Raw genomic sequence first — 15,665 nt, forward strand, 5'->3', positions numbered from 1 at the left:
TCAGTATTGAAACGCACTGCTGTGCCAACTAAAAGAAAAATAATAGAATTCGGATAGCACATAGGAATAGTGCCCATAGCCACATAATTGGTCCCTCAAAGGCTTAGCAGTGTTGATTGAGACCCATAATCTCTGGTTATTCTAAAACTGTACCTGAGACTCAGACGAGCTGTATGAACGAAGCCGTTCACAGCAGCCTTATCATCGCAAGCATCTCCAGATAACCGAAAGCTCTAGCAATGGAGTTGGGCACCTTTACTTGTTAGAATATTTTGAAACCACTAAGAATGTTCAGTTTTCGACGATAATAAATGACAACTAGAACTCAGAACGGCCTGCCTGCCGTGCCTAAAGCAATAGGGGAAGATGAGAATGCAAAGAGCATCAATAAAGCCCAGATAATCGGAATTGTCAGCCTACTAGACAGTGACAGATCTCTGGGCGTCCATCTCAGCGGGCGAGGAGGGGGTTGAAACCCAAAAGCAGACGCCCCGCACCGGAAGCCCCTGGGGCACGAAATTAAAATGCAGATTCCAGACCAAGTCAGGTTGGAGCCCAGACATTTGCATCGTTAACACTCAGTGTAGACAGGATTCTCAGAAACACTGAAGGTTGGGGACCGTGGATTACTCAATGCTTTCAAAGTGATTCTGGATTCGCATCTTCCACAGGCTACTAGCTGATCAGGTCTACACCCCAGGGCTCCAGTTTGGTCCGGGTGGGGGACGGAAAGGAGTCGAGGGTCTTGGGAGGTGGCCCAGGGCTGGCAGGCCTGGAGCTTTGCCCGGGCTTGTCCTTCTGGGAAGGATCTCTGCCTCTGCCGGAGCGGCAGGTGACCACACCACGTCTCCAGCGGGAGCCCTGTGTGGCGGGATGCCTTCCTGAGTCCTCACTAACCCTGACTTTCACCCTGTCCTCTGTCCCCAGCGAAGTCAACCGGACCCTTCCTTCGCTGGAGTCTCTGCAGAGGCTGTTTGACCAGCAGCTCTCCCCGGGCCTGCGTCCGCGTCCTCAGGTAAACACCTTGGGACTGGAAAGGTGAGATGGATAAAATGGGGGGGGGGGGGGGGGAAATAGGGTCCCAATGGGCCCAGAAGGAAGCGCTCTGCTGGACCGTCAGAGTACTGACCACGCAGGTACTGCCCCCAGTAAGGGGCACTGGCCCCACCAACCCCCACCTGCCTTTGATTTGAGGACTAAAGATTTCAAATTATGCCACTGCCGGGGAAACTCCTTAGGAGCGCTGAATAAGGTGGGCCTTTTCCCATCATTTCTCATCAGACTTAAAAAAAAAAAAACATGAGGTGCCTTAGTACCTGATGCTGAGGAGCAGGTGAAGGTGGCCCCTGCTTCGCGTGCGCATGCAAACACACACCACCCAGCCCCACCCCCACAGCCTGGCAGGGGGTCAAGGCCAAGTTCCCCATTGAGCAAAAGTCTGTGTACCAAAAAGTGACCTCAGCAAAGTGGAAAAAGCAAGCACAGGCAGTATCTCCAGAGAAAGCAATTTGCAAGAAATGTCAGGGGATCGAGAATGAATATGGTTAAAAAACAAACGCTTCCACCAGTGATGGAATAACAGCAACCACATTTTTTTGAATGAAGAGAGGATTGTAAAAGTCTGTTTCACGGAAGCGGGGCCAAGAGGAGCCAGGATACACTTGCAAAGATGTTCAACCCTCACCTCGCGTCACTGGGAAATGACGGGCAGAAGAGGGAGGAAAATGTGATGGGTGAAGAAGCCAAGGCTTGGCTCCGGTGTGAGCATGGAGACGCGCAAGGGTTGGTCTCTCCCTGTTGGGAGAGGAAATGGGTCTTTCCGAAAGGCAATTCCGCGTGAAAATGTTAAATACCCGGGACCCTTCTAGCCAGCAGTGCTCCCTGTAGGCAACTGCCTTAGAGCCTGCAGGCTTGCACAGGAACGTGGACAAAGACATGTCTCCTAGCTTCGTCTCTTAAATCCGGAAACACTGGAAAGGATACAAACTGGAGAGAGAGGGTTGCACATTATGCAGATTTCTGTTCTAAGGTGAATACACTGATACAGAAAAGCACACTGGGGGGAGAAAAGCAAATAGCAGAACCGTGCATCAGGTAGGCTGTGTGTCTGCAGATGGAAATTGTGCCAGAAGGATTTATAGCCAAAGGGCTGCTCTGGTCACTGCGTGGAGGGGATAGAATTGGGCGGAAGGGGGCTGCACCAGGGGCCGGGGCTTCGGGGGAACCCGGATGGTTTGTTGGAGCTTTTTACTGAGAAGACGTTCCTTGTGTTCTCTTTGCACCACGTAAAAATTCATCGGAGGGAAAAACAAAAGGTAATTTTGCCTTCCTCGAAGTGCACGGTGGGTGAATTTCTGGGGAAGTTAAAAGCAAATCTAGATGAAACAGGGGCCCTACCAAACTGAAATTTAAATAGTTTGAATTTGAATAGGTCTTGAATACAAGACCGCAAACCCAAATCTTTTGAAGTCGAGTAGAAGAGGGAGACGCTTCCAGAGAGCTAAGCTGACAGCAGTCACGCCCCATCGTGTTACCCTCCGTGCCAGTAGTGACAGGATGGCCTCTGAGGCCAGCAGTGACAGGATGGGAGTGCCAGCAGGTAAGGATATAGAGAAAAGGTTCTGGCGGCCACCCTCCCAGCTGAGACCCTTTCTTGTAAGGAAAAGCAACGAATGTCCTGATGCTGAGACAGGCCAGCGCCTGGACCCTTTGCTGCAGTGGCTGCAATGCTTTTGCCTCTAGACAAACATGGCCTTGAGCAAGAAAATACAAAGAAACTGTAAGGGAGAGGGAGCGCCTCAGATGATATCTACACTTTCAAAAATTGACAAATGGGGAGTTCCCGTCATGGCTCAGTGGTTAACGAATCCGACTAGGAACCATGACGTTTCGGGTTCGATCCCTGACCTTGCTCAGTGGGTTAAGGATCCGGTGTTGATGCAGCTCAGATCCCACGTTGCTGTGGCTGTGGCGTAGGCCAGTAGCTATAGCTCCGATTAGACCCCTAGCCTGGGAACCTCCATATGCCTAGAAAAGGCAAAAAGACAAAAAAAAAAAAAAAAAATTGGCAAATGGAAGAGGGGGTTCCCAGGAAGTAGAGGCTTCTGGATGAGACATGTGCAAGTTCGATATCTGACTCACCACCCACGCCGGCCTTAGTTTCCACATCTGAGAAATGGGCACAGTCATATCTGCCACAGCAGGGCTATGGGAAGGGGTTAGTGAAATTGCTGGGGTGAGTCATCTGGGCACGGTAGCCTCTTCCCAGCACTAGGCCCTTCCTCTTAGGGAGGCTGGACAGTGGGGACCCCGGGCCCCTGCGTGGAATTCAGTTGAGACCTGCTAGGAGGTGCGAAATGCAACACCGTCAAATGACAGTGGGCCTGAGGTCTGGGGAGAGACCTGAGTCTGCCCGATGTGAGAAAGGAGAGTTATTCACTGTGGAGCGCCCATCCTCTGAAAAGTTCAGCTGAAAAGCTGAGTGAAATAATCAGGTCAGCTTCTGTGAACCAGCTCGCCCACACTGAGGCTAAGTTATAAGTTATGACTTCAGCCCTGACGCTAGTGACATTCAGGGCCAGGTCACTTTCGGGGGGGTGGGGGGAGACTGTCCTGCACATTGTAGGACGTACCCACGAGAAGCCGTTAACCTCCAGTTTTGATGACCCAGAATATTCTAGGCATTGCCACACGTCCCCAGAAGGCCAAGTCACCACCAGCTGAGAGCCACTGGGCTAGACCTGCATCCAGATCTGTGTGACCTTGGACAAGCAACGCCCCATTCTGACTCAGTTTCCCCACCTGCAACACGAGGACCAGCAGAATCAATCCATGAGAGAAGCAGATGAGTGAATGCATCTCCACAAGCTGGGGGAGTTCCTGTCATGGCTCAGCACTAACGAACCTGACTAGTATCTGTGAGGACGTGGGTTCGATCCCTGGCTTCACTCAGTGGATCCAGCATTGCTGGGAGCTGTGGTGTAGGTCTCAGACACAGCTCAGATCCTGTATTGCTGTGGCTGTAGTGCAGGCCGGCAGCTTCAGCTCTGATTCCACCCCTAGCCTGGGAACTTCCATGTGCCACAGGTGTATCCCTAAAAAGAACAACAATTTTAAAAAAAAGAAAACAAGCTAAGCAGAACAATAACAAATTCATCAAATGTCACATGCATTCTGCCCACCAGGGAAGAAGTGGAAGCAGAGCTGCAGTTCTTCTAATACCTTTTATTCCAAGAATTAACTCCCACTCATCAGCAGCTTCATTGATACTTTGCCAAACCTGTCCCCAGAGACACAGATAGGACGAGGTTGGGGGACACACCATCTTGCAATGACCAGGGGATGGCCCCGGCAGCAAGCCGGTGATCCAGACGGTCTGAGGAAGGAGGAGGGGGTGTAAATCTGCTCTCTTTCCAACTCTTTATGAGAAAAACAACCCTAAACCAAGGGATCCCGAACTGTACCTTCTGCCGACCTGCCCTTCTGCTCCCTCCTTATCCGAGTCTCAGCTCTACATTTTTGTGTCCTTCCCCTGATCAACGGCAACTGTATCTGGGGGTGTTTTATTGTTTTTTGCTTTTTTTTGCTGCTCCATGGTGTATGGAGTTCCAGGGACCAGATCCCAGCCACAGGTGGGACCTACACTGCAGCTGCGGCAACACCAGATCCTTAACCCATTGTGCCAGCCCGGGAATCAAACCTGCGTCCTAGCGCTCCAGGGATGCTGATCCCATCGCCCCCCAGCAGGGACTCCATGATCAACAATAGCTGTAGACTGACCGAGAGCTTTCTCAAGGGGCAAGGGCCAAAGCAAAAGGAATTAGAGAATGTTTTGACAACAAATATTAACTGCTATGATGATGGCAGTGATGCCACTGATGGTTGGAAGTGACAGAGGTTGGTGACGGTAGAAGTGGATCGAAGTGGGAAATTGCGGTCCAAAGCCCATGTCACCTGGCTTGACTTACTCAGGAAGGGGTGGGATCAAGTCCCTTGGTTGCTGATAACCCTCCCTCCATTCTACGTCGTGCTCAGAACCATCACGTCGTGCTCTGGTCCCAGTGGAGGGCAGAGATGGTCTCCTTTTAACTGCATCTCCAGTACTTTGGCAACATGCTGGCACAGAATAGAGGCTTTGTAAATATTTCTTCTGTGAATCAATGCTTGAGACCACGGACTTGGTGCAAAGCAGCCATGGCTTCCTCCTGCTATTCTGCCATCACTAGCTGTGTGACTTCCGACAAGGACCTTCAGCTCTCTGGGCCTCACGTGTGCCCTGGACGGCTTTACCGAGCATCTTCGCTGGCAAGGGCCATTCCAAGCACCAAGGTCACCGTGCTGAACCCAGTTCTCGTGGCCCCAGTTCTCACAGGGCTGACGTCTTAGTGGGGGAAACACACAGTGAACAAATAAACAATCTTGGTGATTGATAGGAAACAAAGCAGGGTGATCTCAGAGAGAGGACTTCGGCTCCGGCGGTCAGGCAGGAACTCTTTGTGGCTCTGAGGCCTCCGTGACAAGGAAGTGGCCTTCCCAGATGACATCCCTGTTTCTGGGGATTCCTCCGGAAGTGTAGCTTAGGGCCAGGGGCAGATCAGAAGGGAGCCTGAGCAGGGCTGGAGGTGAGGGGTCCTTGTCTCCTGGTGGTGGGAAGCAACTAGACGAGGGGGTTTCAAGCGGGGCTGGCTGTGGTGCAGAAGTCCTGCAGGGGTGAGAGGTCAAGGTCAGGGCTCGAGTTGTGTTTAAGCATCTGTGTGGAGGAGGGGAGAAGCAGAATTAGAGGGAAGAAGAAACGAAGATGTATTTTTGCTCATGATAATCTTGAGACGATGGTACACACCCCTGATTTCCTTGTCTGCAGAGGGGGACAATATTCCTGCTCACCGGGTTACTGGAGGGGGGAACCCTGATGCCACCTCTCTGCGGCTGGCACCCCGCCTTCCATCCTTATCCGCCCTTTTCCTCCTGCCCCAGGTGCCTGGCGAGGCCAATCCGATCAACACGGTGGCCAAGCTCAGCCAACTGACGAGCCTCCTGTCCTCTATCGAAGATAAGGTACCTGGCGTGGGGGTCGGGGTGGGGTGGAGGTGGGGGGTCCCGTAGCCTCCCTGGGCTTCGCTCCGGTCCCTTCTTGGCTCAGAGAACGCCCAGGCCTCCCCTTGACTCTGTCCCAGCCATGCTGCCTTCCCTTCTCCTCCCAGCCTGAAGGGCCCCATGCATTTCCACCCACAGGTCAAGGCCTTGCTGCACGAGGGGCCCGAGGCCTCCCACCGGCGTTCCCTCATCCCGCCCGTCACCTTTGAGGTAAGAGGCCGTGGACTTGGGCTCCACAGCTGGGGGCTGACGGGCTTTCTGGTCCCCGTGGAGTGCAGGCTTTTGGCTCAGTAGGGAGCCCAACCACTGGCTGAGATGGGCCGTCCCCGGAACCCACTCCCTGGGACGGTGACGGACCTTAGAATGGGGGCCCGGAGGAGCCTGTGGAACCTCTTCGTGGGGAGGCTCCCCAGGGAGGAGCTTCTCCTGGGCCCAAGATACCAAGACGTGGTCCTCCCCCAGATGGGGGCATTGTCATCAAACAGCCCCCCACCCAAAGTGGCCACAAAATAGTACCTCAGAGGGGGATGGGGGGAAAAAGTGATTTTCCTGAAAGTGACTGAGTTAGAATCTCTGGGCCCAGAAATGTGTGTTTCTTACGATCCCCAGAGATTCTGGAACATCTCACCTGGTCCTGGATCCACATTCAGAGGCAAGAAGGGACGTCCACCCCCAGGTCCTTTCTAGCCCTGATCGTAACTCTGTATTAAGAGGTATTTCCAGGTATTTTGTCACTGCTGTGGCTCGTGTCACTGCTATGGTGAGGGGCGACCCCTGACTGGGGAACTTCTGCATGCCTTGGGCGCAGCCAAAAAAAAAAAAGGATGTATTTCCATCTTCTGAGCATGCCTAGGCCCTCGTCCTTTTCCTAATTATTGTCAGTAAAGTTCATTTATGGGTTATAACAAAGCCCAGGAGCTTCAGTCTATGACTAAAATCATTTCTGGAAGCAGGTGACACATCAGATTAATGAGTATTGTCATTTTAAGCCGTGAACGGACCCTTTGCCCGCGATTCATCTATTTCCTCCACCAAACCTGTTGGTGAAACAGCTGCCGGGCACACAGTGGACACGCTGGGCTCCTTCCACGTCTAGACATTCTCAGGAGCTGCCTGCGGAAACGGGGCCTTGCGGCTCCAGGGCGAGGCGGGCTCAGAAACAGAAGCCCGGAGGTCCCACAGGGGATGGCAGGGCTGGACACACAGACCAGGGCTCACGGGCTGGTGCCCTGCAAGCCGGGACGGAGAAAGGGTGACCAGGCGCCCCTTCCTCCCCCTCCCACCCTCGCCCTCCCCCGCCCTCCCCTTTCCCCTCCTCCTCACAGGTGAAGTCAGAATCTCTGGGAATCCCTCAGAAATTGCAGCTCAAAGTTGACGTTGAGTCTGGGAAACTGATAATTAAGAAGTCCAAGGATGGCTCTGAGGACAAGTTCTACAGCCACAAGAAAAGTAAGACACACACCCCCACCACCACGGTGCCCGGCATGTTCGCAGTGTGTTAGTGCTCTCGCAGGGGTGGGAGGAAAGCAGCAGGTTGCCAGGAAAGCAGGTCCTGCCCGGCGCCTTCCTCCCCTGGGCCGGGGACCCACCAGCCCTCACCCCCTACTCTAAAGCCCCCGTCTCGTGCCGCCTCCATCATGAGACCTGCCCTGGATGCTCCTCCTGCTTCCTCCAACCCCGGGGAAATGAGGCACTCGGCCCTGGGGGCCGGATCCGCGTGTGGACGGTCTTCCCGCTAGGAGCCAGGCAGATGCGTGTGGTCATCAGTGTGCTGGGTTCAAGGCCTGCTGACCAAATCAGGTGGCGTCCCTAGGGTAGCACAGGCAGAGAGGCAGTTTATGGCACTGGAGCCACGCTCTGAATGCACAGCGCAGCTCCTCCACTCAGCAGCTCTGTGACCTTGGACAGGTCACTGAATCTCTCTGGGCCTCAGTTTCCTCATCTGTAAGATGGGGATAAGGATCAAACGAAAGACTCTACGTGAGAGGCTCCTTAGGAAGGCCCAGCACATGGGACCCACGCTGAGCAGCTGAGGCTTTGCATTTTCATCATCAAACAAACTCGTCAGTAAAACGGGAAATATTCACCCACCAAAGGCTTATGGAGAAGCTGCTGTGGGCCAGGCTCTGGGGATCCAGGCCGGCAGGATGGTCAGGGACTCTGCCCGCGTGGAATTTACCTTCCATTGCATTGAGTGGCCAATGAATGTGTCATTGCGATGATTTCAGCTACCTCTTTTCAGCTACTGCTGTGCGCTCTGGAGAAAACCACAGGGGATGGATGGAGAATAACGGGGGCGGGAGGCAGTTTGGGGAAGGCAGAGTCTCCACTTGGCAGCCTCGGGAGTGAGAACAGCAAGGAGCAGCCGGGCAGTGTGGCCGAGGTCAGGGGAAGACAAAGGGCTCCCAGGGGAGCAACCCTTGAACAGCTGGGCTTTGGGTGGCAGCCCAGCAGAGTGGTGAGAAATGCACAGATATGCCCTGACACGGCTGCCTGGGCTCGGAGCCCTGCTGTTGTGGGGGAGGGGACGGCTCCAAACCGTTTCTTTGTACAATGAGAACGGGGATCCTTCGTATCAGAACGTGGTATTTTCTGTCACATTTCCTTATTTGATCTCATTTTATCCCCACGTGGCCGCCAGATTCCCTGAGACACGTTAGTGCCCTGGGCTCTGCCCTCACATAAACTCCCACCCTCACACAACAGTTTGTATGTCATTTCAGGTTTTCAGACCCTGAAGACAAAGCCCCTCTGGTTTTCAAACAGTATTTTTTTTTATTCTTCAGGGATTCAAAATCTGCTTAGAAGCATGTAACCAGTGATACCAGATTTCAGCAATAAAAATACAGGATGCCCAGTTAAACTTGAATTTCAGATAAACAGTGAATAATTTTTAGTCTAAGTATGTCCCATGCAATACTGGGAACATGCTTAGAGTAAAAAGGGATTCCTTCTTCCAAAAAGGAATCCCAGGCATCCTGTATTTTATCTGGCAGTCCCAGCTGTGATCAGAATCTTTTGTGCTGAATAAAGTAGCACGGGAAGAGGAAAGAACAAAGAAGGAGAAAACAGAAAACATCCCAATGGTGTTTAGAGAGTAAGGGTAAATAATTTTGTTCATGCAACTTCTGTTGTAGTTCCACACAAACAAACACACACACACACACACAGAAATCTGTGTGCACTCAGTCACCACATAAAACCTTCTTCCTGGTGTCTGGAAGCAGAGGACTCTTGTCTGGTTCTGTTAGAAGCCTGGCTTATGGGATGGAACGTTCTAGAGGCACGTTCCAGTTGGAGACCACAGCTGATGGCTGGAGTTGAAAAGGCAGGAAAAGCCTTGCTGAGCAGGTGCCTGTATGGGGCGTAGGCTGTGTGCCACACTGTCTGCCCGCTGTCGTTTAGCCCATGAGGTAGAGGGGCGATGGTCCTGGGTCAGTGCCACCAGCTCTGAAGTACGAGCCAGCAGAGATGGCAAATGGAGCGGGTCATGGCACGTCCCACACGGGTCTCTAGGGTACGTGACACGAGCCACAGCCTCGCGCCATCCTCCGCACCCGCCTGAGCTGTCTATTCAGATGGCACGTGTTTGGTTGGACAGCCACGCCCTGCAGATGATGCCCATGGCCCCTCAAACCCCCTGGGCTGAACCTCCAGGGCGTGGGAAGGGGATTATTTGTTCAGCACCAGCTCGGTGCCAGACACTGTACTGGGAACAATAGGCCAGAGGAGAAGAGCACACATGGGCTCTGGGGCTGGACCGCCCAGGTTCAAATCCAGGCTGTGCCCCATGCTAGCTGAATCCTATAACTACTCTCTGCCTCTATTTTCTCATCTGTGAAGTGGGAATAATCATAACAGCTGAATCATAGGCTTGTCATGAGTGTTCAGTGAGTTTATGTATGTGCAGGTGCAGCAGCACTGACCCCATGGCAGAGGGAGCAGGCAGAGGCCGGGGGTGGGGGTCCACCCCACCTGGGCAACCCGGTCCTGGGCTGTGGCACCGAGGACCAAGGAATGCTGTCAGAGCAGCAGGGGAGACGGAAGCATGGGGACCAGCCCCATGCAGCAGGTGAACACAGCAAGGAGAAGAGAGGTGTTACAAGCCCAGCCTCAAGTCCCAGGTCAGCCACTTGTGACCTTCGCCTAGCACCTTCCCTCTGTCGTCAGTTTACTCTTCTGTAAATGGGTACAGTAGCATCCTGGAGGGCTGCCATGGGTCCTAAATGGGCAAACGTCAAAGCACATGGTACCTAGTGTCTAACAGGGGCTCAATAAAATTGGCTGCCACCACCACCATCCTTGTATAACCATCCCCTCAGGGCAGCTCTGAAACCCAGCTGCAGGACCGAGCAACAGAAGGACAAATCAGGAAACGAAGTCCCTAGAGTGTGACAAGCTGTTGTAGTCACACAGAATTCATATCACCGTGTTGGGACGGGACCCCTCCGTCCACTGCCGAGTTGGGCGGGAGAGAAGGTGACGAACTGAGGGCACGAGCGGGGAGGGCTGTTGAGAGTGATCAGCTTAGAGCCAGACTTTCCTCTTAACTGTCACAGAGGCCAACGCACAACTGAAAAAGGGTGGCCCCAACTTTGACAAGAGGAAACGGAAACCCGAGATGAGCAAGGAGATTTCACAGAGCGCCTGATTGCTCTAAAAGACTTGAGACTGCTGGACTGAAAGAAACGCCTCTTAGGATTCTGAAAAGCACTGTGACTTCTTGTTGGACAATTCAATGGATGTTTTTCTTGAGCATCTTCCATGGGCCGGCGCTGAGTTATAGCCCTCCCTCAATGAATCTGCAGTTTCAGAGGGAAAGCTGACATGTGGGCATGGGGTGGAATGTGTGTCAGATGCAAGGTTAGCCCTGGAGGAGGAAGGATTAGCTCTGTTGTGGGGTGGTGCACCACAGGGGTGGCTCTGTCTGGGGCTTTGAAGGGTGAATAGGAGTTCAAGCCTGTAGTAGGAGAGGGCACTTTGGACTGAGAATGGTGTGTGCAAGGAATGCCACAGGGTGTTAGGGAAGTCACATGTCACTTGTTGTGGCCCTGGAGGGAGGAGCAGTCGGGCATGGGATCCCAGATACATGCGGACCTTGAATGCCAGGAAAGGCTGGAAGTGTTTCTCTGGGGGCTGGAGGGCACTGATGTGCTTACCACCTAGAGGGGTGAGCACACACCTTTGTGGGATTATGGGCAGTGGGGAGTGTCTGTCAGAGCTTGGATGGCGGATAGAGCTGAGCTGGAGGTGTGTGCGCCTGGGAAAACCCAGCTAGAATCCAGAGTGAACTATTATAGTGTGGGTTTGTGAGCCCTTAAAAAGGAGCACGGATGCCCAGAGCCTGCCAGCCAGACTCTGGGGCCTTACCTGCCTGGCGTCTGTCCTCCCTCAGGGCTGATGGAGCCTGGCTCACCCTCCGTCGTGGCACCTGTCACATCAGAACACAATTACCTGTTCCAAGTCCCCTCCCCCAAGTGGGCAATGTTTTACCTCCCACATCCTGGACTCTGCTGGCCCTTGCACAGGACCTGGTACTCAGCAGGTGCATTCTTGGCATTTGTCAGTTGACTGAGTGCCTGTGACATTGCTCGTAGACCCCTGACCGCCCCTTCCCACCACTGAGGGCTTCACAGAGGCCGGGAGTGGGTCTTGGTTCACAGTTAAATTCCCAGAGTCTAGAACAGTGCTTGACCCAGGGCGAGGGATCCATAGACACATACCGAGTGCATGAATGAATGAATGTGAGACCAGTGAAATAACACATTCACGTGGCTGTGTGTTTAGCTGGCTTTTTTTGAACTGGCACTGAGAGGCCGTGTGCTTCCAAGTGAGCGGCTCTGAGTGAACTGCCTTCACAGCCACGGCTCATAATGGCGTGACCCTGAGTGAGTTCCTAGACTCTTCAAAGCCTCCACATTCACATCTGCAAAATGGATTCCTGTAGGGTTGTCGTGAGGGCTGGTGGGCTTAGCTGTCGGGACACACGGTCAGTTTCCGACCGTGGTTACTATTGTAAGGGTCCATTCACTTGGACACCTTTGGATGCAGGTGTTGGAGCTTCCTTGCCCTGTTCTTTTTTTTTTTCTTTTTTTTTTCTTGTTTTGCCTTTTCTAGGGCCGCTCCCACGGCATATGGAGGTTCCCAAGCTAGGGGTCTAATCAGAGCTGCAGCCGCCAGCCTCCACCAGAGCCACAGCAACATGGGATCTGAGCTGTGTCTGCAACCCACACCACAGCTCACGGCAACACCGGATCCTTAACCCACGGAGCAAGACCAGGGATCGAACCTGCCACTTCATGGTTCCTAGTCGGATTCGTTAACCACTGCGCCACGACGGGAACTCCTTCCTTGCCCTGTTCTGGTCACTGCGTTTGTTAGTAGCTTTGGCGTCAAGGTCTTTTGTACGTCGGAAAAGCCAGTTGCTGTATGAGATCACGAAGTACTCACTCGGCAAGCAGCTACTCTGTGTCGAGGCTGCAGGTGCTGAGAACAAGCCAGGCAGGGTCTTAACCCTCCAGACACGGTCTTAAGCCTCAGGGAGGTTACATTCAAGTAAGGATAAAAAGAAAAGTAAGTCCCCAAATTTTTATAAACCAGGAAAGTGTCAGGAGTGCTACACTCTAGGCTGGGAATTTAAATAGGACGATATGACAGAAATGGGGGAAATGACACGTGTCATGTGGGCTGACACCCGAGCGTTGAAAAGATGCAGAAACCAGGGAAGGAGCCCTTGGGCAGAGGATCCAAGGCAGGAGCAAGCTTGGCATGTGAGGAGGTGGCAAGGCTGAAGCACAGATGGAGCAGAGATGAGGCAGCAAGCACGGGGCCCTGGTGACCCAGGGTGTGGCCGAAGTGCAGTGTGCCACTGCTGGGAGGTTTTAAGCTGGGGAGTGGTGTGACCTCCCCCCCCGCTTAAAATGAACTCTGGCTGCTGTGCTGAGGATACATTATGGCAGGGGCGGGGGCCGGCAAAGGCAGGGAGACCAGTTAGGAGGCCCAGCCCTAGGGGTTCGAGGGGCAGTGAGCGTTATCTGCAGGGCGTGGCTGTCAGACCAAACCTCTGCCATCTGGGAGTTCCAGTCATGGGTCAGTGGTAAGGAACCTGACCAGTATCCATGAGGACGTGGGTTTAATCCCTGGCCCAGGAATTTCCACATGCCACGGGTGTGGCAAAAAAAAAAAGAGAGAGAGAGAGAACCTGAAATAAATGTTGCAATTTTCATTTAAAAAAAAAAAAAAAATGGGAGTTCCTGTTGTGGCTCAGTGGAAACGAACCTGACCGCTATCCATGAAGATGCGGATTCGGTTCTTGGCCTCGCTCAGCGGGTTAAGGATCTGGCGGTGCCATGAGCTGTGGTGTAGGTCACAGATGTGGCTCAGATCTGGCGTTGCTGTGGCTGTGGTATAAGCCGGCAGTTGCAGTGCCGATTGGACCCCTAGCCTGGGAACTTCCATATGCCACGGGTGTGGCCCTAAAAAGCAAATAAGTAAATAAAAATTTGACTTAAAAAATGGTCATGAGCAAGCAAGATGCCACATCCTGGGGGCAGCCACACAGCCCTGCACGTGAATGTGGAGGAAAATCAGAAATTCAGAGAAAGGAGAGAGACCCTACTAGCAGAGTTGGAAAAGTTGGGTCGTTCCATTTGTCAGCAGCAAGCGTCACCCTGTGGGACCTTTCCTGCCACGGACAGGGCTGCTGGGACTTCTGAGAGCAGGGCACCGCCACGGCTCCTCTCGAGTGAGACTTCGGCTCAGGATGGTGGCCAAACACCCACACTCTTGTCAGTTTCCTTCCTGGAGGCAAAGTTCACAGGGACAAAGAGAAACAGGAGAGAAAATAGGGCAACAAAGTTCTGAATGCTGGAGAGCAGATGGATGATGATAACCAACTTATAGGAACCTGAGAAGCTAAATTTTCAGTGTGTCATAGGAAAAGCTGAGACACCTGACTCACCGCAGAACCACAAAGGGCTCAGGAATCGATAACATCAGGGGCCCCTGCAGTGGGGGTGAAGCCGGGGTTATAAACAGCAGGACTAGATGAAAAGCTTTTTAAAAGAGTGAGACCCACAGATCCCGCTCTGTTCCACACAGCTGGTGGCTTCCCCTCACTCATTAGGCGGAAGAGCTGAGGTTTATTCTCTGCAGAAGGCAAAGAACTGGGAGGTACCAGGCCTGGGGAAGGCAAAGGAGCCGACCAAAAACAGAGGACTCGGGAATATCTGAATGCTGGGACCCCACCCTTCATCCCGGCCCAGCTTGGGATGCTGGGAGCCAGGCCCACACCCTCAAGGCAGGACGTGGGAAGGGTTTCTCAGGACCACGTGCCCAGCCCAGGACCAAAAATCTCAACATACTGAAGAGGTTCCCCCCACATCAGCCCATGAGACCACCCAGGGGAGAAGCCTTGCTGGACGGTCCCCCGCTGTCACTGTCGGGACCCACCAAGGCTTTACAGACATTGGAGGGAATTGTGGAATAAGAGACTCCAGGCAAAAATAAGCCAAAAAGACAAAAAAAAAAAAAAAAAAAAAATGGAGGAAGCAAATTCGACTGTTAAAAGAAATTGGGCCATGAAACAAGAACAGAATGCTACTGGGGGAACATCCAGAGAACAAAATAAAAATGAAGCGAAAGGAAGAGGAGGGAAGGGACAGGAAAAATAAAAATGTTATAGCAGAGATTTTTTTCAGAAAAAAATTTTAAAAGGAAAACGCAAAGGAAGGCTGGGAAGATAAAGTTGAGGAAAAAAGCGCCCAGAAGGCAGAATAAAAGAGCAAAGGGAGGGGACACAGGAGAGAAGAGACATTTAAAACGTAGACCAGGAGTTCCCATTGTGGTGCAGCGGAAATGAATCTGAGTAGCATCTGTGAGGACCCAGGTTTGATCCCTGGCCTCGCTCAGTGGGTGAAGGATCTGGCATTGCTGTGAGCCTTGGTGTAGATTGCAGATGCGGCTCAGATCCTGTGTTGCTATGGCTGTGGCTGTGGTGTAGGCCAGCAGCCGTAGCTCCAATTTGACCCCTAGCCTGGGAACCTCCATATGGCGCAGGTGCAGCCCTAAAAAGACAAAAAAAGAGAAAAAAAGAAAAATTAGACCAGTCCAAGAAGTCTAATACCAACATAATCAGTGTCAGTAAGAGAAAACAGGGAAACAGAAAATTCACTAAAGAAACAATTCAAGAAAAATTCTCAGGACTCAACAAGACTAGTTTCCAGATTGAAGTTGTCCCACCAAGGTCCAGCATGCCCTGAGGCATACACAATATTGGAAAGTGTCACAACTCTGGATTCTGAGAAAAGATCCTAAAAACTTCAAAGCAAAAAACATATTACAGATTGGGTTGGGGTCCCCAAGACCAGGTCCAGGTTCAGTGATTCTCCAGGAAAACTCCCGGGATGCAACAGCTGTGGCTTATGTGAAAGGACAGAGCACGTGAGCAAAGGGAAAAGGCACCAGGGCCAAAGTCCAGGGGAGACCAGGCAGGAGCCTGCAGGAGTCCCCAAAACGGGCTTGCTTCCTCCCCTGGTGAGTTGCGACAACACGTGTGAAATGTCCTCCACCAG

At 52.6% G+C, this 15,665-nt stretch overlaps 1 protein-coding gene across 2 annotated transcripts in view; it reads left to right on the forward strand.

Moving 5' to 3' along the window:
* INPP5D (inositol polyphosphate-5-phosphatase D) overlaps positions 1-15,665 on the forward strand; it is a 125,581-nt gene that overhangs the window by 69,389 nt on the left and 40,527 nt on the right. For both annotated transcript variants that reach the window (XM_021075030.1, XM_021075031.1), the window contains exons 6-9: positions 928-1,015; positions 5,974-6,054; positions 6,232-6,303; positions 7,419-7,542. In XM_021075030.1, coding sequence (XP_020930689.1) covers positions 928-1,015; positions 5,974-6,054; positions 6,232-6,303; positions 7,419-7,542 — 365 coding nt within the window. The remainder of the gene's footprint in view (positions 1-927; positions 1,016-5,973; positions 6,055-6,231; positions 6,304-7,418; positions 7,543-15,665) is intronic.

Source organism: Sus scrofa, chromosome 15, assembly GCF_000003025.6.
Source record: "Sus scrofa isolate TJ Tabasco breed Duroc chromosome 15, Sscrofa11.1, whole genome shotgun sequence".
NCBI classification, from domain to species: domain Eukaryota; kingdom Metazoa; phylum Chordata; class Mammalia; order Artiodactyla; family Suidae; genus Sus; species Sus scrofa.